The sequence below is a fragment of the Ambystoma mexicanum genome, chromosome 14, assembly GCF_040938575.1.
Source record: "Ambystoma mexicanum isolate Mex_15411 chromosome 14, UKY_AmexF1_1, whole genome shotgun sequence".
NCBI classification, from domain to species: domain Eukaryota; kingdom Metazoa; phylum Chordata; class Amphibia; order Caudata; family Ambystomatidae; genus Ambystoma; species Ambystoma mexicanum.
The window spans coordinates 110,619,070-110,644,056 of record NC_090940.1 but is presented as its reverse complement, the minus strand read 5'-3'; the positions used below and the strand labels follow the sequence as shown (position 1 = coordinate 110,644,056).

The 24,987-nt window shown below is 45.2% G+C and overlaps 1 protein-coding gene across 2 annotated transcripts in view; it reads right to left on the bottom strand.

Moving 5' to 3' along the window:
* LOC138527467 (stAR-related lipid transfer protein 9-like) overlaps positions 1-24,987 on the bottom strand; it is a 590,857-nt gene that overhangs the window by 31,913 nt on the left and 533,957 nt on the right. For both annotated transcript variants that reach the window (XM_069638652.1, XM_069638653.1), the window contains exons 27-28: positions 20,952-21,060; positions 19,272-19,444 (exon numbers count right to left, since the gene is read on the bottom strand). In XM_069638652.1, coding sequence (XP_069494753.1) covers positions 19,272-19,444; positions 20,952-21,060 — 282 coding nt within the window. The remainder of the gene's footprint in view (positions 1-19,271; positions 19,445-20,951; positions 21,061-24,987) is intronic.

Here is a 24,987-nt window from a genome sequence, read left to right as displayed (position 1 = left end):
TGAGCTTGGAGAGCACAACATTCAGATCCCAACCTGGGTGAGGGCTGGAAATTAGGCGGTATAGCCTCTTTACCCCTTCCATGAATGCCTTAATGACAGGGACTTTCCACAATGACACCTTGTTCTGTGAAGTGGTGTAAGCCGATAGGGCCGCCAGATGCACCTTTATGGAACTGAATACTAGGCTGGAGTCTAGTAAGTAAAGCATGCAGTGTAGAATGTTAGCTGGATAACATTCTAATGGACTTAGTGATTGGGATGTTCACCATATCACAAATCCTTTTCACTTATTAAAATAGCAGTGAATAGTGTTGGGGTTTCGTGCCTCGTTAAGGATATCCATACACCTTTGTGGAAGGTTTGAGTGGCCAAACTCTATGACTTCAGGAGCCAAGCTGCCAAGTTCATTGATTGTGGGCGTGGGTGGAGGGATGCCCCCTTGTGTTGTGTCAACATGTTGTATGGGCACGGGAGCTTGATTGGGTCCCACATCACCAGTTTGAGCAGATGTGGAAACCAAGGCTATCTCACCAACATCGAAGCAACCAGGATAAGGTTTACTTGTTCTTGGTGCATCTTGTGCACTATCTAGCTCAGGACTGGGTCGGGGAGTGGGGGGGTGAAGCGCAAGCAAATTTCCCTGAACAGTTCATCCACAGGTCGTTCCCCTTGCAACCTGACTGGGGAAACCTTGTCGCGAAGTCTGGGCATTGTGCATTTTGCTTTGTGGCGAACAAGTCTAGTGGGGGGTGACCCCAAAGTGAGAATATTCTGTTTATGAAATCCCTGTCGAGTTGACACGCGTGTTCTTTTGGCAGTGGGTGTCTGCTTAGAGTTTCTGCCAGAGAATGGAGTTCCCCTGGAACGTGTTGAGATGTTAGAAACATGTTCTGCTTGAGTGCCCACTTCCATATTTTTGGGGATAGCTTGGACAGACTCAGAGAGTGTGTGCCTCCCTGCTTGTTCAGATAGAACATGACCGTGGCGCTGTCTGTGAGGACCTGCACCGTTTGACCCTTGAGATGTTGCTGAAAGGCCTGAAGAGCCTTGAGGACTGCAAAGAGTTCCAGGAAGTTGATATGTCTTTGGGCAGTAGTGTGCGTCCACCGTCCGTGGGCTGTGCGGTGGAGGAAGTGGGCCCCCCATCCGGCGAGTGAGGGGTCTGTAGTTAGGATTGCTTGTGTTGGTGAAGCGCAAACAGATTTTCCTTTTAACAGGTTGTCCTTGGACCACCAGCGAAGAGCCTGAACCAGGGTTAGCGAAACAACCACTAGATGGTCCGACTGCCCACTTGACTGAGACCACTGTTTTGCTAACCATTCCTGCTTTGGACGCATGCGCAGGCATGCGTGGGGAACCAAATGAATGCAAAAGGCCATCATCCCGAGCAAGTGCATTGCTTTGTGTACCGTTATCTGGTGACCAACCTTGTAGTGAGGTACCTGCAACAGCATATTCTGTACTCTTGTTTGAGAGGAAAGCCAGCTCCTCCTTTGTATTTAGGATAGCCCCTAGAAATTGTTTTATTTGGCTGGGGACTAGACTTGATTTTTTCTTATTGATGGAGAAACCCAGATTGAAGAGAAGGTCTATTGTTCTTTGCGTATTTAATCTGTACATTTGAGGAGATTCTCCGGTGATTAACCAGTCATCCAGATAAGGTTATACTGGGATGGACTTTCTGTGTAGGTGTGCTGCCACTACTGCAAGCACCTTTGTGAATACTCTTGGTCCTGAGGCAAATGGGAGTACTTTGAACTGGTAGTGTACTCTCGCCATCCTGAAACACAGGTACTTTCTGTGAGCAGGGGCATTGAAATATGAAAGTAAGCATCTTTCATATCCAAAGTTGCCATGTAGTCCCCCATTTCAGGAGTGGAATCACCTCCTGGAGCGTGGTCATACAAACTTTTTGTGGTTTGACATATTTGTTCGCAGGGTGCAGATCTAGTACTGGGCGCATGGTAAGGGCTTTCTTTGGCACAAGGAAGTACGTTGAATAAATACCCTTGTTTACCTCGTTTGCCGGGACAATCTCTATGGCGTCCTTGTCGAGTAGCACCCTTATTTCCTCCAGCAGTATCTTCTGCTGTCATCTTCTTTTGTCTCGGCGGTGGTAGGGTGGTCTTTGTACCAGCTCGATACAATAGCCACCTGCCACAGTGGACAACACCCACTTGTCTGATGTTATCCCCTCCCATGCATGGGTGAATTGGGAGATTCGACATCCTACTGGAGTGGCACGGAAGGGGACCTGAAACGGTGTGTCATTGTTTGGGATGGGTAGGGGTTGAGCCTCTCCCATGTGAGGTTCTGCCCCTACCTCTGCCCCTTTTATTCCCTCTTTGAAAGTTGGACGATGAAACTTGTCCTTGCGACTGGCCCCAGGATGAGGACTGTCCTCCTTAAGAGTAGCCTGAGGATCGCTGTGCACCCTGAATCCGAAATCTCTTAGAGTTTGGGGAACCCCGTTGGGAATATGATTTGTTAGTTAAATTCCCAAGGGATTGAAGAGTGTCATACTCCTCCTTGGGACTCTTGAGGGTGTCCTCTACGGTCTTCCCAAATAATACATTTGGCTCCACAGGCATGTTTAATAGGGTTGCTTGAATCTCTAGCGTAAACCCTGACTGCCTAAGCCAGGCATGCCGCTTAATGAGTGTTCCCTCAGCTATGATACATCCTGCGTTATCCGCCGCATCAAGATTGTACTTCAGGACGCAGTTCGAAATTTGCTTGCACTCTGGGATAGATTTTAGCAGTTGAGCTTTTAGTGATTCTGGGATGGTTTCTATTTGGCGTTCCAGCTCATCCCATTTGTGGCAGCTGTAACTAGCTAACAGTGTAGTATTGTTAGCTATTCTTGTCTGGTATACTGCAGAGGAGGCGACCTTTTCCCCAAACGTATATCTCTTCTTGATCTCCTTGTCTGGTGGGGCTTCTGCCGATGCCAGGGGAGTGCCTGCGCTTTTCTGGTGGTACTGACCACTAGGGAATCTGCTTTGAGCTGACCCCTAATATACAGGGGGTCAGTGGGCACGGGTCTGAATAGCTTTTCTATTCTCGAGTTGATCGCCCTCGTAAGAGTAGGCGTTAGTAGGGATGGCTGGATAAGTCTCTGTACTGACTTCAGGAGAGGTATAAACTGGGTGGCGGACTTTTTGTCCCCCAGGATATCTTCCACAAAGTCCTTGTCGACCTGTGTTTCCTGAGTGTCGATATTGAAATGTTGCGCTGCCTTTAGTAGCAGTTTGTTGTACTGGAGTTGATTGTCAACCGGCGAATCTGCTACTGGCAGGTCCTGATGGTCTGGCAACTTCATTATGTAAATGTCGCCATCGTCATAAAACTGGTCTTGGTCTTGGCCATAGAGGTCCCCATGAGACCCTGGGTCTGCTTGGTCATCATAATATTAGTCCAGAGAGGGGTCTTGGTATTGAGAGGTGTTTTGGAATGCCGAGGCCAGATTGCCTAGGGCAAAGGTGCTTGGCTGTGGCTCAAGATGAGACTTGTTTGTAGGGGTGGCTCTACTGATGCCCCTGGCTGTGAGGCATCTCTAAGAACCGTCAATTGGTCGGGGTGTTTGTCCATGAAGTCCATGAAACAGGATATTCTCCCTAAAATGTTTTTAAATTGTTCTGGTGTAACATGGCATGAGGGCGGGAAGCTCGAAATGACAGGGGTATGGGAGGGAGTAACATCCTCAACAGGGGTGGGCTGTGAGGGAATGGTAACTTTATGGCGCAACGCCCCAGAGAGGGTGTCTATGGGATAGAAAACTCTGACTGGGTGTCCTTTGGGGTGAAGGGCATTGACACTTTGTGTTTTTTCGGCAACCTTGTTTTAAGTAGCGAAGCACTGACGTGCTTCTTAATTATTGCTTGTATTTTCTGCGTTTTCTTTGGACACGCCAAAATGCCTTTCGCCGCCTGTTCTTTCGGCGCACGAAAGGAGGGCCTTTTTATATGCGGTGTCCAAACCGACCTTCGCTTTTGGTTTTTGGTAACTGCCATGAGGCGAAAGCGTGCGTAATGAGCCAGAAGACAGTGAGGAATCTGAGGCTTTATCCACGGTCACTGCATGGGCCTCGATGCTCGACAATGTCGTCAAGAGTCGGCCGTGGGGTATGTCCTTAGTGTGTTTGCATTTGTGTGTGCCTTGGCCGTCGGGTGTCTTCTCCATCACAGGACCGCTGGCATGCTTATTGGAGTCGGCGGTCCACACTTGGGGTTCCGACAGACCCCGTTCGCCCCCAGCATCACTCATGACCATAAAACTGCCCTCGCTGGAGCCTTCCGTTAAATCTATGGAGGCCTCGGCCTGCATGGCGGCAGCGGCCCCGCGTTTCCTCTACTGATCCTTTAGGGTTTTAGGCCAGAAAAGCTGACAGGATTTACAATGCTTTTCGGTGTGATCCCTTGGGAGACAGTGATTGCACACTTGTTGCGTGTCCTTCCATGGGAACTTACTGTGGCAGTCGGGGTAACATTTAAATGGGGTTTTGTCCATTATATTTTAAAAGGGCAGATGGGCGAAAATCGAAGAAAGGGGATGATGGAATAAACATTCTCTGAAAGAGGTCAGTTCAAAGAACCTACCCCCTGACTCCCTGTCTGTTAAGGTTGCGTCTGGTCGTAGATCAATCACGATGTGGGTGTTCGTCAGTAGCCGTCGAGTGGTTGACAGTCCTGCGGTGAGGCCAACTACAAAGGAAAGGGAGAAAGTCTACATGTACAACTTTAGTTAAAGGCATCAGCCTGGAAGAGAACTTTGCATTTGTGACCGACTTTGATGGCGGAAAAAAACAATCTGAGGGACCTCGACGCGTGAAGGCCCATGGGTACAGTATGCGTCATACTAGGGATAGTATTAATAAATGCGCCCTGTCGACGTCCGTTTTTGTGTTTCGAAAACAAACCTTGTAATACTCTGCGACTTCCACTAGATGTCGGACTATGGAGAGCATGTGATCTAAGCAGATCCACAAGCTCCAGAACCATAAATACATAATTTAATATAACTCTAAGTGTGTAACTGTTTACTTGCTGCCTTATGTTTACTGATTTCATTGTGCTACTCTACAGCTCACATTACCCTTCCTAAGATAAGCTTTGCTTCTCAGTCACTCTACCAACGTGTGTAGAACAGGCCTATATTAAGAGTTGGGTCTGCCTAATACCAAGAGATAAGTCTTGTGAAGTCCCACACCAGTTGGACTTTACAAAATCCTATCCAACACACCTCTTCAAGAAAGGTGTGCAAATACTACGTATTATGCCTCGATTATTATGGCATATTGTTCACAAATTAAGATAAGGACAAGGCCACAAAACTGAGGGATGATTGAGGCACAGTGCATATTAAAGTGTAACTTTCATATAGTGTCCGTGGACCGTGTCTTTAAAAACAGCCATGTAGCAGAATATTAAGGTTATTTATTTATTTGCATTTATAAAGCACTCACACAGCCCAGGGGCACCGAGGCGCTGTTACAAGGATATGTCTTACTGGCATCATATAAGTGGGTGGTTAGGTTACATTAGCCGTTTAAACACGTCTTTTTTACAGTTCGTTAGGTGAGTGGCTTGGTTACAGTCACCCTTCATTGGTTAAAAGGTGTGAGAGGTTATCTCACTACAGTATGCAGTCTTAGTTACATTGTTTTGCAGATGTAAATGCAATGACTGAAATATTCTAATTTGAATGCTGAACATAACTCAAATGGGTCACGTTTTTCTAGACAGTGGGCCTCATTACAACTCAGGCGGTAAGGGTTTTACGGCGGCGTAAACAGCGCCGACCCTTACCGCCTGAGTACGAGGTCCCTTAGCGCCATGGCGGATTTAACACCTGCTTTTAGCAGGTGTTAAAATCCATGGCGCTAAGGGACCATGGAGTTAATTACGCCACCGTAATTTACGGTGGCGTAATTAACGCCTTCCCCACTCCCATTATGCCCTATGGGGCAAAATGGGAATGGGGAAGGGAAAATGGGAAAATGGGGATTTACCGCCCCGCCAAGGTTGGAATGGGGCGGTAAGTCCGCCTACCACCATGGCGTAAACGTAGTTTACGCCATGGTGGTAAAGTCACGGCCCAGGCGGTAACTTACCGCCTGGGTCCTAATGAGGCCCAGTACCTCTTCAAAGAAAGATGTGCAAAACCTCCATACTGTTCCTCATTTATTATTGGCATATAGTCCACAAAATAAAATAAGGGACAATGCTGAGGAAGATGATGTTAGAAAAACATAGTGCATAATGGAGTGTACATTACATATAGAATTTATAGACAGTGTCTGCAAGAGCAGCCAAAAAAATAAATGATGTATGGCTATTTTGCTGACTTGATTGCAAACACTGGAGTATTTGCATTAGAATAGTAATGCTGGCCCATCAAAACTTGTGTTCAAACCTCTGTTCACCGTATTCAATTTCCATATCCATTTGAGTTCAATCTGGATGAGCTTTTTTCGCTATTGCCTCCTCGAGTGCGGGTTCACTACTTGAATCACAAACCAAAAAACGTCTGTGTAAGTTTGTTGCTTACTTAGAAAGTGGTCCACTAATGGTGTGTCCTGCACTTTAATTTTGATACAAGAGCGGTGCTTGCATATGCGTTGCCTTACTTCACGGATGGTTTTTCCGATATATATTAGTTTGCAAGTATATTGTATCTCATAAACAGCCCACTTCGTCTTACAGTTTGTAAAAGCTTGTAGCTCCCAAAATGAGGCCGTACAGATCAATCGATTTTAGATTGTCCATCAGGGCACATACTGAACAGTTCCCACACTTCTGGTGTCTTCTAACTTGAGGTACACTTTTTTACATTAACTTGTTCATATGTATGCACCAAATGTTGTCTTTCAGTTGGCAGTTGCTTGATCACAAGACAAGGTTTCTGAAGTGTAGTTCAGGGGTTTGAATGATGTGCAAATGTTTCAAAATCGCTTTTCTTAAGTTGTCACTTATTGGACGGAACGTGGTGACACATGTAACATGATCTAAGGATGGTCTAGATCTTGGCTTAAGACACTCAGATCTCTGAACATGTCTGGCTCTTTGTTGTGCTGATGCCGCCACTTTTAGGGGATAAACCCTGATGTTTCAGTCTAGTTTGTAACACATCTGCATGTTTCTCAAAGTCTTGTTTTGTGGTGCAGGCTCTTTTCATTTGCAAAAATTGCCCATGTGGAAGTTTTTCTTTGAGAAATGTAGGATGAAACCTGGAGAAATGTGGGAGGGTGTTTTTATCAGTCGGTTTTCTATACAAAGGTGTATCGATACAAAAATGTTTTCATTTTTTTAAAAGCAATAGGTCAAGAAAAGGTATTGCTTTTAAATCTGGAGTCATGGTGAAACGCACATGAGTGTCCTATTCATTCAACCATTTGTAAAAATCCTCCAGCAATTCTCTCGTGCCCATCCAAACCATGAGGACATTGTTGATGAATCTGAACCAGCAGGAGATGAATGAATTGAAAGGATTAGCCTCTGAATATATGAATGAGGCTTTGAAAGAGTGCATATACAAATTGACTATATCGGGGGCAAAGTTTCCCCCATGCTATTCCCTTGTCCATGTTTATACCACTGTTTTTCAACGAGAAAGAGATTTTACATCAGGGCTATCCTGGTGCACTCTAAGATACATTGTAAGACAAACAGGATATATATCACCAGTGTGAAACAACTATTTTAGGTCTGGCTTGCAAACATTTTAGCTTCCCTATATGATTGATTGCTTTGATTAGGACTCACAGGAAGTATGCAACACAAAAGGAAGTCTGGAAACAAAGGCAACATTTAACATAACAGGAAGTCATGAGATCTAAGATGTCTGCCCATCTGTTTGTCTGTGCAGAGGCACATGGTTCAAATCGTGCTGATGAAAACAGTCATTGAATGCACCATTTCTCCTGGCTCTACGTGTGTCCGCCCACACTATGCACATTATACTATGGTGCAGTTTTTAACATTATACAAACTACACTGATCAAACAAAAACACATGCATAAACAAACAGTCAGACCAATGTATGTGTCACCACTATTAAAGTTATGAGTTGCTTGAACAACACCTCAGATTCTTTTGTTTGATTTACTGTCTCTTCACATAATTGTGAACGTGTGGGATAGGCCTAATTGTAAAGGTGAAGGATACATGAACATGGATTTTCTACTCAGAAATTGTAAAATGGTCAGATGCTTCAAGCATGCCCAATTACAGAATTAAAGTGCAAGTAGGGGTTTAAACCATGGGGTAAGTGCGCTCACACCCTTTTGTCCGATCTCGGAGTCTTGCTGCGTAGCAGTCACAGGGCAGTGAAACCCCACCCACTCTCAAACACAGATAAAATGAACTAGAAGTGATGCTAATCGTGCGCAGCCCAGTTGTCCAATGATCATGTGGTTCTATTTGATACTTTTGTTAAAAAAATGTGTATCAACATTGTTCATAGAAGGTTTAAGCTAGTTCTTTTAATCTTGATTACAGCCGACACGTGTTTTCAACACAAAAGTCGTCCTCAACGCTGCGTAATTGATAACAGCAATGAAGAACCAAAATTAAATCATATTTATAAGCGAAAAAGATATATATCCATAGTAGTGCCCATGATATATTTGGTGCCAAGCAAAAACACAATGCACAAAGTTCATATAAATAGGAGTTCTATTTGACTCCTCTCTCTCCTTCTCTCAACATATTTCCCTCACTTTCCGCACCTGTCGCTACCACCTCTTCAAAATCCGTCCTTCTTTCACCTCCCATGCTACTAAACTCTTAATCTCCTCCCTCATCTTCTCCCGCCTCTTTTACTGCTCCTCCCTACTCTTTGGGCTTGCTACTTCTCACCTTGCCCCTCTTAAATCCATCTACCACTCTGCGGTTCAAACCCTCTGTCTACTTACCACGCGTGACTACATCTCTACCTCCCTCTCTTCCCTTGGCTGGCTTCCTTTCCATTCCCAACTTAAATTTCAATTTCTCTGCCTGGTCTTTAAATCTCTCCATGGTCTCGCTCCCCCTTATCTCTCCTCCCTTCTCTCCTTCTACTCTCCCTCCCATTCCCTTCGTTCAGCTGACCACTTCCTTCTCACTGTACCTCCCTCCCCCTGTGCCTCCTCTCGCTTCCGCTCCTTCCAACTCCTAGCACCTCTACACTGGAACTCCCTTCCTCTTGCCATCCGCTCTACCCCCACCTTCACCTCCTTCCGCTCTTCCCTTACATCTCTCCTCCTCCATTCTCCTCCCTGAATGACCTCCCACCCTCCTACTTCCCCCTCTCCTCCCTATTCTTCCCCTAACTATCCCCCCATCTCTCACCCTCCCCATCCCTCCTCCTACCATTTTTCACCACTCCCCTCCCATCCGCTCCCTCTGCGCTTCCCAACCTAACTCCCTCAGTTAATTGCTCTTTTCATTGTTTAGTCGACTGATTCATAATGTATTTACTTCTACTGTTATTGGTTGTTTATGTAATTTGTTGTACAATTGTACGGCGCTTTGGCATAAAGCGCTTAATAAATCTATAAATACAAATACAAAGCAAGTTTGTTAAACAAGAGAAAAGAGAATAAAAGAAATAAACATACCAATGTGGGCCATAAATGAGGCACAGGAGAGATTATTGCCAAAATACAGATAATGAAACAGTGTCACGAACAGTATGCCTGATAAAGACGCTGCTGTATTATACATATATACCAAATCTGAATTAATCTATTAAAGTCTGGATGAAACGTTCTTGCTTATTTGTAGTAATTAAGACATGTGGTTACAATCGTGAATTAGGAGCAAAAAGTGGGCCCCGGGAACCTGTGCACGGTAGTAATGATTGATGTGAGCCAGGGATATGAGTGTGTGTACAAAAATATATATATATATGACCGTCCCCAGGGGTGCTGTAAGATATTTGCTAGCCCCATGTGGGGATTAGTAATAAGAATAAGAATAATCCTTACCAAGGTCCGTGTTTCATATCCTGTGGGAGAGGTATGAGCAATGCGCAATGAGCATATTGATTAAAGGTTATTGATTAAAGGTAAAAGTGTAACTATATATAGAACAAGACCATGTTGGACGCCTTTATGGTGGTAAACTTACCCCAAATGTTATGGTAAAACAAGATTAGTAATCACCCTGTTGGGTCTGCTGTCTTGGCCCGTATCCCTGTTGGGTTTCCTATTGGGGGGAGGAAACAGGGAGATAATTGGATGGCTGAATAAGCATAATTGTTAAAAATGTCAAATATAAGCACTGCAGTATACGTAGTATCTGTGCACGCTGCTGAATGCCGTAACATGTTCATGCTGGGTTGTAAAGCTGATGGCCTTGCCTCCCCACTTACCAGTCCATGTAAAAGATCCCTGGGATAGATCCCTTGTCCTGTGCGTTAGTAAAGTTCGCCGGTGCAGCCCGTGGTTGATTATATACAAATACTCTGTGAATAGCACTTCCGTGCATGCGTGGATTGTCCTACTAAGGTTAAGCCCACTAATTCTGAGGCTGTTTTCACCGGGGTAGTTCCTGAGGTTTTCAAATCTGGAACTAAGTGCACTGAGACTCGTCTCGAGGTTCCCGCTAAGGCGACTAAACGCACCGGGGTTACCCCCGAGGATCCACGGCTTGAGGCTATATTCAAGACTGGCAAGATCGAGGGGCTCCCCCGAAGGCTCTGGCTATTGGGGGTGACCCTAAGCTTTCCCACAGACAAGCCTGTGGTCAAACCGATCCTGCTGAGGGGGCAAAGAAGGCAGTTAAACACCCTAAATATTCAAGTACCAGCACCGCCGAAGTTCCCTCACTGAGGGCTAATTCTCCAGCAGACTCTAAGGGGTCGCAGAAGCGCTCTAGATCTGCTAGCACCGGCTCTGCTGAGGTTCCCTGTCACAAGGCTAAAATGGAACATAAGTCCCCTAATACCGCTATGGTGACAATGGCCTCACTGACTCCTGTGACGCAGTTCACTTCAGGCTGTAACAAAATGGCGCTCTAACCCCTGTAGTCTGAGGCAGCCATTTTGACTACCTCTCTCACACCAGCGTTCTCAATGGCTGGTTTCGAGGGGCCTGTTTTTGGGGTGGAGCAGCATTTTCTAGGTAATGTGGATAATAAGAATCCGTTCTGCCCTCCGATGGATTGGCGTGCTGGTCTTCCACTGCCACACACAGTCTCGCTCCCTCCTACATCCGCTCCCTTGGTTTATGTGGATCCAGTTGGAGGAGGGCCTTCCTGGCAACCATCCTCTTTGCAATTCTGGGGGTATGCCTAGGACTTCTTATGAAGATGCGTTTTTTGGCAAATTTCAGACGGGTCTGCACTCTGATCCAATGAAGGCATACTTTAAGGATCTTTTCAAAGAAATGTATCCTAAGCCATCTGAACTGCAACCTGCTCCGGTTACTCCTCTGCAGGTCCCGGTAGTGCCACCTCCTCCCCCACTTCCATTGGGGCCTCCACTGCCTCCTCTGCCTCCACTTTTACCTGTGCTAAAGGCTCCCATTGCGCAGTCAAGTCTGCCCATGGGGTCTGAGGTGCCACGTGCTGCAGATCATGGTTCTGTTCCCGCCGCACTGGATGAAGATCAAGCAGATCAGGATAGCAACGACCCACCCCGCTCTATTAGAGCCTTTCACGACTGGGTAGTGGATATGATGGTGTTGCTAGACATTCCAATACCCAAGCCTCCGGCTCCACAAGAAGGTGTACTTTCGGGAGCCTTTACTCATCCACACAGGAGCACCCCGGCCTATTCCTTCAAAAGCATGTCCTGGCCGAAGCCTGCAAAGTCTGGGAAAAACCTCATTCCGGGTAGCACCTAAACAAGAAAACTGACGCGCGCTACAAGCTACATGCGCCTGAAGACATATAGTTGACTGCATGTCCACTCCCCTCATCTACGGTGGTGGCAGCAGCTATTCTCCAGTCTAAGCCGTCCTCTACATCCTCCACTGCAGCGTTCCAAGTCCTTTCCAAGGACGCCATTGGGGAAAAAGTATTTTCCAATTTGGCCAACAAGCTGCATCAGGCGAATACCGAGGTCATCCTGGCGGCTGCTAATCTCAAGATGTGGAAGGAGCTTGCCGAGTTTCAGGAATGTATCCCTCCTGATAAACTCGAAGACTTTAAGGATGGCTTATCCAATGCCAACGTTCTGGCACAGGACCTGCTGGAGGCCGCAGCCCATCATGTTGATACTTCCGCTCGGGCCTTATGGTTGGAATAGACATCTCCCACCAAGCGTAGCTGCATGCTATGAAGTTCTCAAAGGAGGTTCAGGACAAAGAACTTGACCTTCCCTTCGAAGGTAAGGAACTATTCCACTCCTTCGCTGATGAGGAACTCACCAAAACAAAGGCAAGCACGCAACCTGCTAAGTCATTGTCGGTCCTTGCCAAAACCCCAGCTAAGGTGGCTTATTCTCAGAGGTCGGGGTCTCAAACAAGGTCCTTCTCTGTTTTCAGAGGGTTCCAGGACCGTCGTGTGCGCCGGGCAGATGCTCCCGCTGGTGGCTCTCGCCGCATGCAGCAAAGACAAGGTGGCCGGTTTTTCTCTCAGGCAGCAGCCTCCTCTTCAGCAACGGGTGGTCTCCCTGCCAATAAACCATCTAAATGATGTTTTCCATCCATCGGTCGCACGAGACTCCGGTGGAGGGACAAATATCGTCTCATCTGGAGGCGTGGCAGACCATCACAGAAGACTGATGGGTTTTGTCCGTTGCTCGGGCAGGCTTACGTTTGCCCTTCCCCCTACCCTATCTTCTCACCCTCCTCTTCAGCAGACTAGGTTTCCCTCCCTCAGAGCCGAGGTACAGAAACATCTAGACCTCAGAGTAGTGGAGCTTATTCACTTGCAGGAGGAAGGGAAGGGCGATCACTCCTGTCTGTTTACAGTGCCCAAACCCAACCAGGCTGGTCTGCGCACTATCCTCAAAATCTTAAATTTTAATCTCTTTCTACCCCAAGAGAAATTCAAGTTGATTACGCCCATCCAGATAAAGTCCTCTCTCCGTAAAGGCGATTGGCTGAGCGTGGTGGACCTTCAGGACGCTTACATGCATATCCTGATCTGAAGCCCGCATCGGAAATATGAGCACTTCTCTGTGGGAATGGAACACTTTCAGTAGCAAGTGCTACCGTTTGGTCTCAGCTCGGCACTGCGTGTCTTTACGAAGATGATGGCAATCATCACAACATTCCTCAGACTGCAGGGAGTTCATGTATATCCATACTTGGATGATTAGCTCCTGCACAGTCTTTGCCCTCAAGCCACAACGGCCAATCTTCAGTCACTCCTCTAGCTCCTGTCCCATCTTGGGCTGTCGGTGAACTGGCGGAAATCTTTGATGGCGGTTGCTTAAAACCTGATTTTTCTAGTTTTCCGTTGGGATACTGTCAGTGCCAGAGTGTTCCTGACAGAGGACAGGATTGCAGACCTTTCAACCATGTGTCAGCTCTTCCTGCAGTCCTCCCACATGTCACCCTGGTGGTTCCAGAGACTCTTGGGCCTTATGGCCTCTTGCATGTTAGCTGTACAACTTGCACGACTGAAGATGAGGCGCACTCAGCTTCCTCTTCGGAGCTGCTGGTCTCAGGCTTCAGATCCAGACTCCAAGATGATTCCAGTTCCATCCTCCGTGACGGCGGATCTTCATTAGTGGTCGTATGCCAGCAACCTTTCAGTGGGGACCTCCTTCTAGGAGCCCTTCCCACAACTATAGGTCACTACAGACTCCTCCCTTCTAGGGTGGGGAGTGACACTGCGTCACCTCGAGGTGTACAATTTGTGTACGCCCCAGGTCAGGCGGTCCCATATCAATTACCCAAAGTTGTTTCTGAATTCCACTTGAACCAGTCAATATCTTTACCATTTTTCTTTCCGAACCCGGTCTCGGATGCAGAGAGGGTTTTACACAACCTTGACGTCAGACAAGCTCTGAAGTTTTACCTCGACAGAACAAGCAGCTTAGAAGTTCTTCACAACTCTTTGTTACGTTTGGTGACCCAAAAGGGAACCCAGCCTCCAAAGCGTCCATCTCTCGTTGGATAGCTTCATGTATTCCCGAGGCCTACAAAATTCAAGGCCTTTAGCCCCCAAAGGGCATTCATGCACATTTGATCCGTGGCAAAGCAGCTGCTGTTGTCTTCCAAAAAATATGTCCCATGGGAGTCCATAGCAAAGGCTGCTACGTTGGCTTCCCCTTCGGCTTTTTGCAGACATTATTGCCTTGACCTGAGCTCCCGGGCTGATGCCCAATTTGGTCAAGCAGTTCTTAAGAATTTGTTCCAATAAGGGAAATTCCCATCCACCCATTTTCCTTTGGCCAGTGCTTGGGAATCTCCCACAAGTATGGAGAAAAGGGGACGGGATGTAGGAGTATGACAAAGTTACTCACTGTTACTCACTGTAGTGACTACCTGATATGGGTTAATAAAATCGCCATACAAAAATATAACCATATTTTTCCAGCAATATTAAGGCATGGAACCTGCTGTGGACACACCCGCAGCCCCTGCATTATTTTTAAAGGAGCAGGGGACACCCCCGTAAACCCTGCTCCCAAAAACCCCAAAAATGATCCCCCCCAAAAATATTGCCTATGGCCGTTCCAGACAACCATATATACAGCAATTTTTTTGGTGGGGATAATATGTAGTGATACCCTGATATGATATGATATGGCATTTATAATGTGCCTATAGTGTTTCAAGGTGCGATGAGGCAAGGGAGGGGAACAGAGGGAAGACAGACAACGATTTTACTAGGCCAGGTGACATTGAGATCGTGCAAGTGCAGGGGAGGGAGGGATGGGGAGAAGTGCGAGGGGAATGGGGAGGGGAAGAGCAGTACATAGGATAAACATAAAATAAATAAAACAATAATAAGAACAATAAATAAGAAGTGTGCATTTACCCCTGCCACCAGCTGGTGGCAGGTGTAAGTGCAGACCTCAGGTGTCAAGTGCTGGTAAGGGCTGTAGGTATACAAAAACAGCCCCAGGGTGCATAGGTTGCCAGGGGGGCAGTGCAGGTGTGCAATTAGTGGGGAGGGGACCTGGGCCCGAGAACAGAGGGTGGGCAGGTGACCAGTGCAGTTTCAGTTTCAGCCAGGAGTTTAGCAGCGGAGAGGAGGAGAGGGAGCAGAAGCAAAGAGGAAGGTCTTGAGATGCTTCCGGGACCGGAGATGGTACTCCTCAATTTTCAGAGAGGCAGGGAGGCTGTTCCAGAAGGAGGCCCCAGCCGAAGAAAAATATCTACCACTAACTCGGTGCTTGGAGAAGTGACTGACCCTGAGAGAGTTGGAGGCGGATGAGCGAAGAGCTCGAGATGGAAGATATTTAGGAAGGAAGAGAGAGTTGAAGGCATTGAGGCCCCATGCCCCAGAAGGCCTTGTGGACAATGCAGAGGGTTTTGAACTTAATCCTTGCAGCCACTGGGAGCCAGTGCAGATATTTCAGTCCTGGAGAGACTTTACTCCTATTCCATAGTCCCCTTTCCTCCATATACGCCTGCCGTCCCCTCTAATAAGTATCCTCTATTGTTTCTACCTGGCGATAGAAAAGGGCTTAAGGGCGATGCGTGGGGCGGAGCACCAGAAGGCCGGGCTGCGGTCACGTGCAATGCTTAAAAAGTGCTCCGTCCTGTCCCGATGGACAGAATGTCCCACAAGTATGGAGGAAAGGGGACTAAGGATTAGGAGTAAGGCAGTCACTATGGTAAGAAACCTTGTCATACTTACATGTAATTTACCTATTTATTAAGCTCCTACCTCTGAGAAGCAGCACAGCGTTGTACATCAGTGGTCCATAGGATTACACTTTAGGGGGCAAAGTTACAACAGGGCTGTTATATTACAATTAATCAACAGGAGCAGTGATTAGGGTGACGTGGAGTTGGCTGGGGTGGGATCAGAATATTATGGTGAAACAGGTGCTCCTTTAAGAGGAGGGTCTTAAGCTCCTTTCTGAATTGCATGATGGTGGGTGTGAGTCTAATGTTGATGGGTATGTGAGCTTCAAAAAGTGTGGGTGTAATATGGTCAAATTTGCATAGGCCGTTGATGAGGTGGCTGTGGCATGGAGGACGCTTCTCATTGGTGCGAGGTGAGGGTCGGTAGGCTGGTGAACAGGCCCTTTCCACTGCCCTGGTGAGAAAGGCTGAGAGCCTGTATCTTGGATCATAAGTTATTATCTGGAAGGAAGGGCTTGATTTTCTGCAAGAGAGGTAGCGGGCACTAGGTTCTCTGTGTTGGCTTTCCTATGTGAGTTTTGAAGGAGAGATGACTCTCAATGACCTGGCATATGTTGTTAGCTGGGGGTCTAAGTCTTCTAAGGTCATGGTGGACAGCCAGGCTTCGATCTGAGTGTGACCAGTGTTATTGGAGAGGAGGAGGAATTTAGTTTTGGTGATGCTCAGTTTGAGGTATGCACTGGACATCCAGTTTTGTATCAGAGTGAGGCAGGCCTTGAGATGGTGGATGTGTTGGTGGAAGATATTGTGAGGTACAATTGAGTATCATCTGCATATTGGGGATTGTGGATGTTCTGGTTGGTAAGGAGGGATCCCTGGGGCTCCACATAGATGTTCAATATTAAGTGTGAGCGGATGAATACATGTGAGACTCCATAGGTGACGGGTAGTGGGGGGTGATCTGGAGGTATACATCTGGACAAGGTCTTCTAGGTATGAGGTGGACCACTGGAGGACGTTCTCCTTGATTCCCTTTCTGTTGTGTAGTATGTCATTGAGGGCTTGATGATCCACTGTGTTGCAGGCTGCATAGAGATCAAGGAGTACCAGGAGGTAGTTGTGTCAGTTTGAGGACGCAGGGGGCATTCAACTTGGATGGTGGTAATCTGTGCTGCCGATTGGTAGGTGTGTATCAGGTTGTTGGTGTCAATTTGTGTTTGAAGTTGAGGGGCTACAGCTCTTGCGAGGATCTTGCCTAGGAAATAAAGGTGTGTTTTGGGATGATAGTTAATAGGACCATCCGGATCCAGTGTTGGTTTTGTAGGAACAGAGGTATTTGTCCAGTTTTCAGGGTAGTGGAAAATGTTCCCTGGGTGAGGAATGCATTGATGATAGCCAGGAAAGTATGGAGTTCTTCTGCAGGGTGTTTTTTGAGGATGGAACCTGGAAGGATGTCATCAGAGTAAGAGGTCGCTTTATAGGATGTTAGGTTATTTGTTAGGTTCTCCACAGATAGACTTTTGAAGGTGGTCCATGGTGTTGCCTCACGCAGCGGAATGAGTGGAGCATTGTGTGAATTGTTGTAGGAGTCAATGTTTTCGTGGATCTGGCTAATCCTGTGAATGAAGAAGTTGTTGATGGTGGTAGAGTTCTCAAGGGAAAGAGGCATTGGAGGATTAGGTTAATGCTCTGTTTGACTGCCTTGAAGAGCTGCAGTGGTCTGTTGTCTGCGGACAGTCCAAGGTTCTTTAAGTACGATTAGGCCAGATGAGTTTTCGGACTTGCGCCAAGTGTTCTCTTGTTTTTGTTGTTTCTTTTGCGGATATGAAGTTCTTGGGTGTAGCAAGGGGCTGACGGTTCATGTCTGATGGGTCACCGTTTCTCTGGGGCATATATGTTGATTTACAGGGTTGTGTTGATAAGAGTCTAGGATGTCGGTGCAGTCCTTGTACTTGGGTCTTAAGTGGAAGGAGGTGAGGTTGGTGAGGTAGTCAATGAGTGGGTCTGAATGGAATTTTCTGAAGGAGCAGAATGTCTGCTTGGCTGCGCTAACATGGTTGATGCTAAAGGGAATAGGGAAATGATCATACCAGTAAAGTCTGTATAGGTGTATTGAAACAGAGGGTCGCAAAGCAATGATGATGAGGTCTAGGATATTGCTTTACTTCTGGGTTTGGTCGGTAGTGTGATGAGTGAGGTTCAATATGCCCAATAGACTGAGCAGCGCTTCCTTCATAGTCTTGGTGGGCGTGATACCTGGGAGGTTGAAGTCCTAGAGGAAGATGTTGATTGTGCGTGTGAAGGACATGGTGGTGGTCATGTTGGCGAAGTAATTAATGAACGAGATGTTAGATATGGGGGGGCCCTGAAGATGAGGGTGGAGATGATGGTTCCAAGGGCTGAGGTGGGGAATGGCAGCAGAGAGATCTGAGAAAAAAAGCCAAACATGTGGAAGGGACAGGGAGGAACAGCACATAGGGCTGGAGACAGGTGGGGAAAACAGAAAACAATGTCCTGAAGTGGGCCAGTAGCAGAGATCATGTGAGCAATATTATGCAATGGAGAAGCAATAGAAAAGACAATGGGCCAATCCATCCTCTATTGTGATTCAGACTTTTTGAATTTGGGCTTGAATTAGCATAACTAGTAAGAAAGCGCAGCAAGCCAACGGCTCTACAGAGACACCTGTGTTCAGCTTGCAGGGAACAGCTTCGATACCCAGCAGTATCCACTTAGCCTCACATTACTCTGAAGCCCATAAGCACAGTATCAATAAATTGGGTAATGATATCTATTACCACAGCCCATAGAAGCGGGAGGAATCTGGCATGAAGCACTATAGAAAAACATGATATTATTATTGCTTGGAGATTGTGGTGTGGCGACAGTATTTTGTCTGTAACAGATCAGAAAGCAAATATATTTTTATACGCGAGGGAGTGTTGAATGTTGTCAATTTGATTTGTTTTACCACAGAGTCAGTTGAAATGAGGCTGTGAACCCATTTATTTATTGATGTTGCTCCAGAAAGTTTAACTGATGTCACGCAGTCTACACCTGGTGGGTTTCTGAACAGAAGGTGTCTGAGAATTCATTGTGCCACCATGACAGTGAATTATTTCGGATAGAGCAGTGCTTTTGTCATAAGTATTCAGTGACGGGAGAGCGACAGCGTAGACTCCTTTCAGATTCTCTATGATTCTCCCTTGTAGTTATTGACTGGCTGCCAGCCAATGAGCTTGCAGAATTTAGAGTACACAAAGCTGTCAGATCCGCAGTCCACATGAAGTGAACCTGTCCATATTGTGATTATGATAAGATTTGTTATGTTGCGGTGTCTGTGATACTTAACAATGTACATGTAACCAGCACACGGCTTAACAAAACCAGGATTAAATACATGAAAATAGGGTATCAATCGGCATGGATCAGCAAAGCTCCCTGCAATCCAGAAAAAAGCAAGACTTGAGAACCTATCACACGAACTGCTCATTCTTCGCAGCCGGCATTGGTAAACGTTCCCAGGTATTTGGAATAACAAACACATATTGGCACATATATAGACTAGTTCACTAACCTCAGCAGTAGCGTTAGCCAGAGTAAGCTTGGCTAGATCCTTGTAGGATGTTGAAGGTGAGGAAGGGCTGTGCTTGAATGAAAGTTCGATGGAACGAGTTGACAGTGGGCTGCTGCCACCTGACTGAGGAGGGGTCAGGCTTACTCTACAGTCTCGAGAGGTGGAAGAAGCCTCTGCAATGTTAAAGTGAATAGAGAATCTTCAGTCATTTTTCGCAGCCAAAACCATTTATTCGTAACCATTGTATATATAGATAACAAGCCGCGACAACAGCAACTCTTTTGGCTTTTGTGAAGGCACTGGATAGGCATTTTCCAGGCACTACCATAATGGTAGGATCTGGCCAAAAGCTGTCAACAGCTAGAAAAAGGTGTGAGTACATGGGCATATGATACAAGGGCCTATCTAATAACTATACACAAAACAAAACTGTTGGCTTTGCCAAATACTTCTTTTTAACAGGACTTTGGTGCAAGCAACAAATGTGAGGACACCAATTTTGGTTATAAATCAAGTGGTTGAATGTACGCTTTGTTAAAACATTTTGATGACACCAGAAGATCAGCATCCACAATGAAGCCACTAACTCTCAGAAAACTGCTCAGGTATAACACTGGAAGGCCCTGCACAGCACAAAGTTTGATGTTACTCTGTGTTAGACTAAGCTCAAAGAGATATGTTTTGGCCTTGGTGGGGGAGGTAGTGGCTCGGATTGGCCATAGGGATTCAGTGTCACAGTATAAAGCCAAACACCCACAAGCTTTGTGTTCCTCCTCACATCCCCATCTCCCTCCGTGCTTAAAGCACCGCCTAATAGCTAAAATCAACAATGACATAAGAAAGGACTACAAGGCCCAACCAGCATGTTTCTCCACCTATTGTAACAATTGCAGACTCTTATTATTTATCAATCAACATTTTCTGAATTCTGGGAAATGCAAGTAAGCACACCCAGAACCCATTAGCAGTGTCCCCGTCCGATGTGCTCTTCTGGGACCCAATTTGTTGTTATTATTTTGGGGTCCCAAAGAGAAGATCATTCCATTTTGCAAAATGGTGTTGCCTGCCACAAGCTGACAGAGTTTTACACCATGCTGCTTTTTCCAGCTCCTTCAGGCCTGCATTGTTTGGGAAAGGAAATAGTTGTTTAAATATATTTCTGGAGAAATGCATCATTCGCCAAAGTACTGGATGAATCACTTACAGATTAGTACAATAATCGCCATCTGTACATAGGTTTGTACTTTCTGCCGTGTGGGATGACAGGCAAAGGAGAGTAGATCACAAGGGCTTTATCCGTCTCTCCATTTTTAATGGACACTTACAAAGAGTAGACCACATCTGTGCTTCTCTGTTACAACTGTTGACATATGGGCCATTACCTATGAGGAATACATTTGCTGACAATTGAAGCTGACTGACCTCATCTAAGAAGGAGAACTGAGTAAGAGCATATTCTCCGTTATAGTGAGCGCCCATTAAAAAAGGGGGCAGATGTGGGAATGATTGGCAGCCATATACCTAGGGCCTACACAGTAAGACAGAAGCTGAATTATGCTGCTAGTTCTGAGCAACATGCCACTATTTTTGCATGTGGTAAATAAGAAGACCTTCTATTCCTTGCCCCCCTCTTAATCCTGTAAACATGTCAATAGAAACTTTACTTAATAGATTACTTACCAGGGTCTGAATTATTTGAAGATGTGTCCAACACATAAAGCTCACTGTTTCGCATGGATGACCGGCCTCGCACATTTCTCTTGGGGTCCTCCATGCTTCTGGGAACCATCTGGTAGTAAAATTAGATAGAACTAAATCAGTGTCTTTGGATAGGCATTTAAGGAAGGGTGCAACTCATTGAAACCTTACAGTTGGCCTGCATTTCAATGCTTGAGTGAACAAGACCATAGCCTTATCTCAGTTGGCCATCAATAAAAGATTAGGGTATGGCTATTCATGCCGTCTCTCTCATAGAGTCTCATAGTAAGATGGCTATGTCTTATTGAAAGGAATAGCAAATGTATCTATACAATGGGTACAGCCAGTGTAGCTTCATTTTGGCCCACCCCGATCGCCATTATTAAAGTTACAGCTCTTAGAAGTCCCTGTATCACTGCCACACCACATATAATTTAAATAATCTCAGTTGAAGATGAATACAGTGTGAAAGCTCCTCAACTCATGTGCCATGAAAAATCAATAGGTTATTCAGTTAAGAGCAAGGAAAAGGAGTATGTGGCCTGCAGAATTATCTTCTTTCTGAAAACACAATCTTATGATCTTTAGGGCCGAGATAGTTCTGTGTGCAAAGATTTTGTTCTAGCAAAACAGCGCAGAGGACTTTGGGACAAAGAGCATGTCGGCCACTTATTTTCTTTGTATGAGTTAGGCTTAGAACGAACTAGACCTCAAAGTGGTATACTTTACATTCACTCCATTCATTGGCTCGAAAGAAGACTGGACAGAACAAGGCTCAGCTCACATTGAGAAAATAGGCTGAATGGAACTCTGTTGATTTGTGTAGTGGAGTACTCGTCCTGAAATCATAGGTCGTTAGAAACGACAGACACTTTTTTTCCTGGATTTCATGGCAATAACTCAGTCAATGAAAGCCTGGTCATCCTCTTTTGAAAACCCCAACTGACACCACCTTGAATGAAATATGGCAGTGCTTAAAGTCTTGCGTGTGCTGAGATGAACCATTGCTCTATGCAGCACTTCATCTAAATGTGTTTGTATTCTTCTAAAATGATATCCAGCTCGGACAGTGGACTGTAACCTCCGGTTCTCCAGAGGTTTTGGCCTCCTATAACACCATGCCATGATCCCTCACCATTGATTATGCTGGTTGGGGCGGTTGGGGATTATTTTCCAAAATATCTGGAGATCCAAAGGTTGCATAGCCCTGATTCTGGGGAGACATTGCCGACCACAGTAGATATTGGTAAAGGCTTGGACAAGCAGTAACATGATCCTACCTTATGCCTAACCCCCAGAGATGTAGATCATGTTCCTCATGTTAACTCTTGCCTTAAAATTTGCTTTCCTTCAATGAAATGTCAAAGGCTTCATAGATTCTGTTGTGACAAGCAGGAGCTACCACAGTAAGAGAGTAAACACTCATCTTTAAAGAGATGCTAAAGTGTGTAAGTAATAGAAAGATGATTCAGTGGGCAAATATTGATTATGAAAGTAATGCTTCCTTGATTTTCGAGATAGTGCTCTCTATATTTGAATCGGTTTTTATATCAATGAGCTTCACCCCAAAGACTGGAAGCCTTCTATTGTACGTTGATAGCCGAGTTAACGCCTATAGTTACTAAACCCTCTGCCATAATTAGGAAACAAACACAGTCCCACAATTCTTGGTACGACTCTAAATGGCGATCAGCCTAGAGGGACCTTCTAAGAGATATAAAAATGAATAGATTATCCAAACAGATACCTATGCTGAGAATAATTCATAATGACCTGGTTTAGAATTTAAAAAAAACATCAGTACAAGCTAAGTGGTAACTCTTATAAATGCTACCCAAAATAATAATTCACGTTTCTTTTGGAATATGCTATCTGGTTCCTTAATGGACCATGAAGTGGAATCATTCATCACTAAAGTCTGGTTCCAAAACCTTAGTAATCTCTATGCTATCTGTGCAGAGAAAGGAACGGCCCCAGCCATATTGCAGGGTGTCCCATGGGCCCTGTTAGATTATGGTGTGGAGGAAATATGTAAGGCACTTAGATCTCAAAAGAAAGGCAAGGAGTTGATAGGATCCCCATTGATCTTTTCAAGGAAGTTGAAATATTCTGGTCCCCAATCCGTGCTTGAACAGGATTGATTCTGTTCCCTCTAGCTGGCAGCAGTGTGAGATCATGTCGATAGGCTGACACCGGGAAACTATCGGCCCATTAGCCTGATTGATGGTCCCTCTAAGGTCTATGGGATATTGCTTCTATCCCGCCTTGAGAAGTGGGTAGAGTATGCAGATCATTTTGGACCTTCAGGTCTTCTTTAAAAAGGGCTTGGGACACAATCGGTCATGCTTTTTGCTTATTTACTATTAAATATGTGACCCTAATGAAGGGAACCCTCTTTTTAGTCTTTGTAGATTTTACATCTACGTATGATTCAGTCGATTGAATTATCCCTTGGAATGCTTTAAATTATCTTGAAATCCCCCCCCCCCCTGAAATTTAAGGTCGCATCAGAAAACTTTATGGAAACAACTCAGCAACTGTCAGATGTGGACACGGTGGAGAAAGAACAAAACAGATTCCCTGTCATAAATGGAGTGCATCAGGGCTGTGTTTTTGCTTCTTTATTCTTTTTAATTTACGTCAATTATCTGATTTTACGAATCTCAAAGTCAAATACTGATGCCCCTAGTATTGCCAAGTGCAAAGTCGGTATTCTTCTATATGCAGATGACACTGTTTTAATCTCAAAGACCAAAATTGGTATTTTAAAATAGCTAACAGTATTACAAGACTAAGGAAAGATTACTTTTAAACAGCCATGGTGGCAATGGTGCATAACTCCACAAGTAAAATTAAAACAAACATTCTTATCAAAGGGGACCGGCTCCAGCAGGTGAGCTTCTATGACTTTTAGAACAATGTAAAATGGAACCCGCAATTAGCCAAGAGTGACATTCTGGTGCAATACATACATTACATTCACAAACTGGCTACCAACACCCTCTAACTGCACCGCATGTGTATTCAGCTCAAACACAATCTGCTGCCTTATAAAGCAGTCAACTTTGGGGATATGATGCTATCCTCCCCTCTGCCCATTGCGGAAAATAAATTCATAAAGGAAACACATAGGGGGTAATTCATGGATTATTCGTGCCGAAAAAAACAAGATTTGTGCGTCATTCTGCCCGCAAATCCCTGTTTAACAAATGGGGATTTGCGGGCAGAATGGCACACAAATCCTGTTTTTTTCAGCGCAAATAATCCATGAATTACCCCCTTAATCTTCCCACTAGTATACCCACGATTCCATTACTGATGGGAACTGGTGTTAGAGCACTCACATTTGTGGCCTTTAGTAAACCTCTCTATTATTGGCTACGTCTAAACAAATTAGACAATTTAAGATTCTATAATGAGATGATTAAACACGTAGTTGAGTCTACTAATGGCAAATCTTGGAAGTGGTACAGACATCTGTATAGTTTACTGCATAGTATCGGGATGTTGCATCTTCTTATTGAAGATCTTGTGGTCACGGAAGAGATAGCGATGGTTATTTAGTTAAAACGGGTCACTCTGTATCTGGAGACACGGATTATTGATTCTCTCAATCTAACAAGCTTCCCAGACTATCTGCCATTCAAAATCGATATGGTCCCTGAATCTAACCTAACAACATGTTCTAAGTATTAAAAGAGCACTATTTATAAAATTCAGACTGAATATTTTATTTTTTGCACAGTTCAGCCATAAATGGTCTCGCGATTCTTCCAAATTGTGTCTGTTTTTTATATAACGGAAGTCGATTTCGATATGCGTTTGCTGTTGACTTGCCCAGCATATGCCAATCTGAGTATGCTATGGCTTTATCCCATTTTTTTCAAATATCATACACACTCTGCAACTGATGCATTATATTATATTTGCAGTTTTTAGTTTTCTAAATAAGGCTATTGCGGATTCGCTCAAAAACAAAGAATTTGACTGTTCATTGAAGAATTCAAATGCTGTGCAA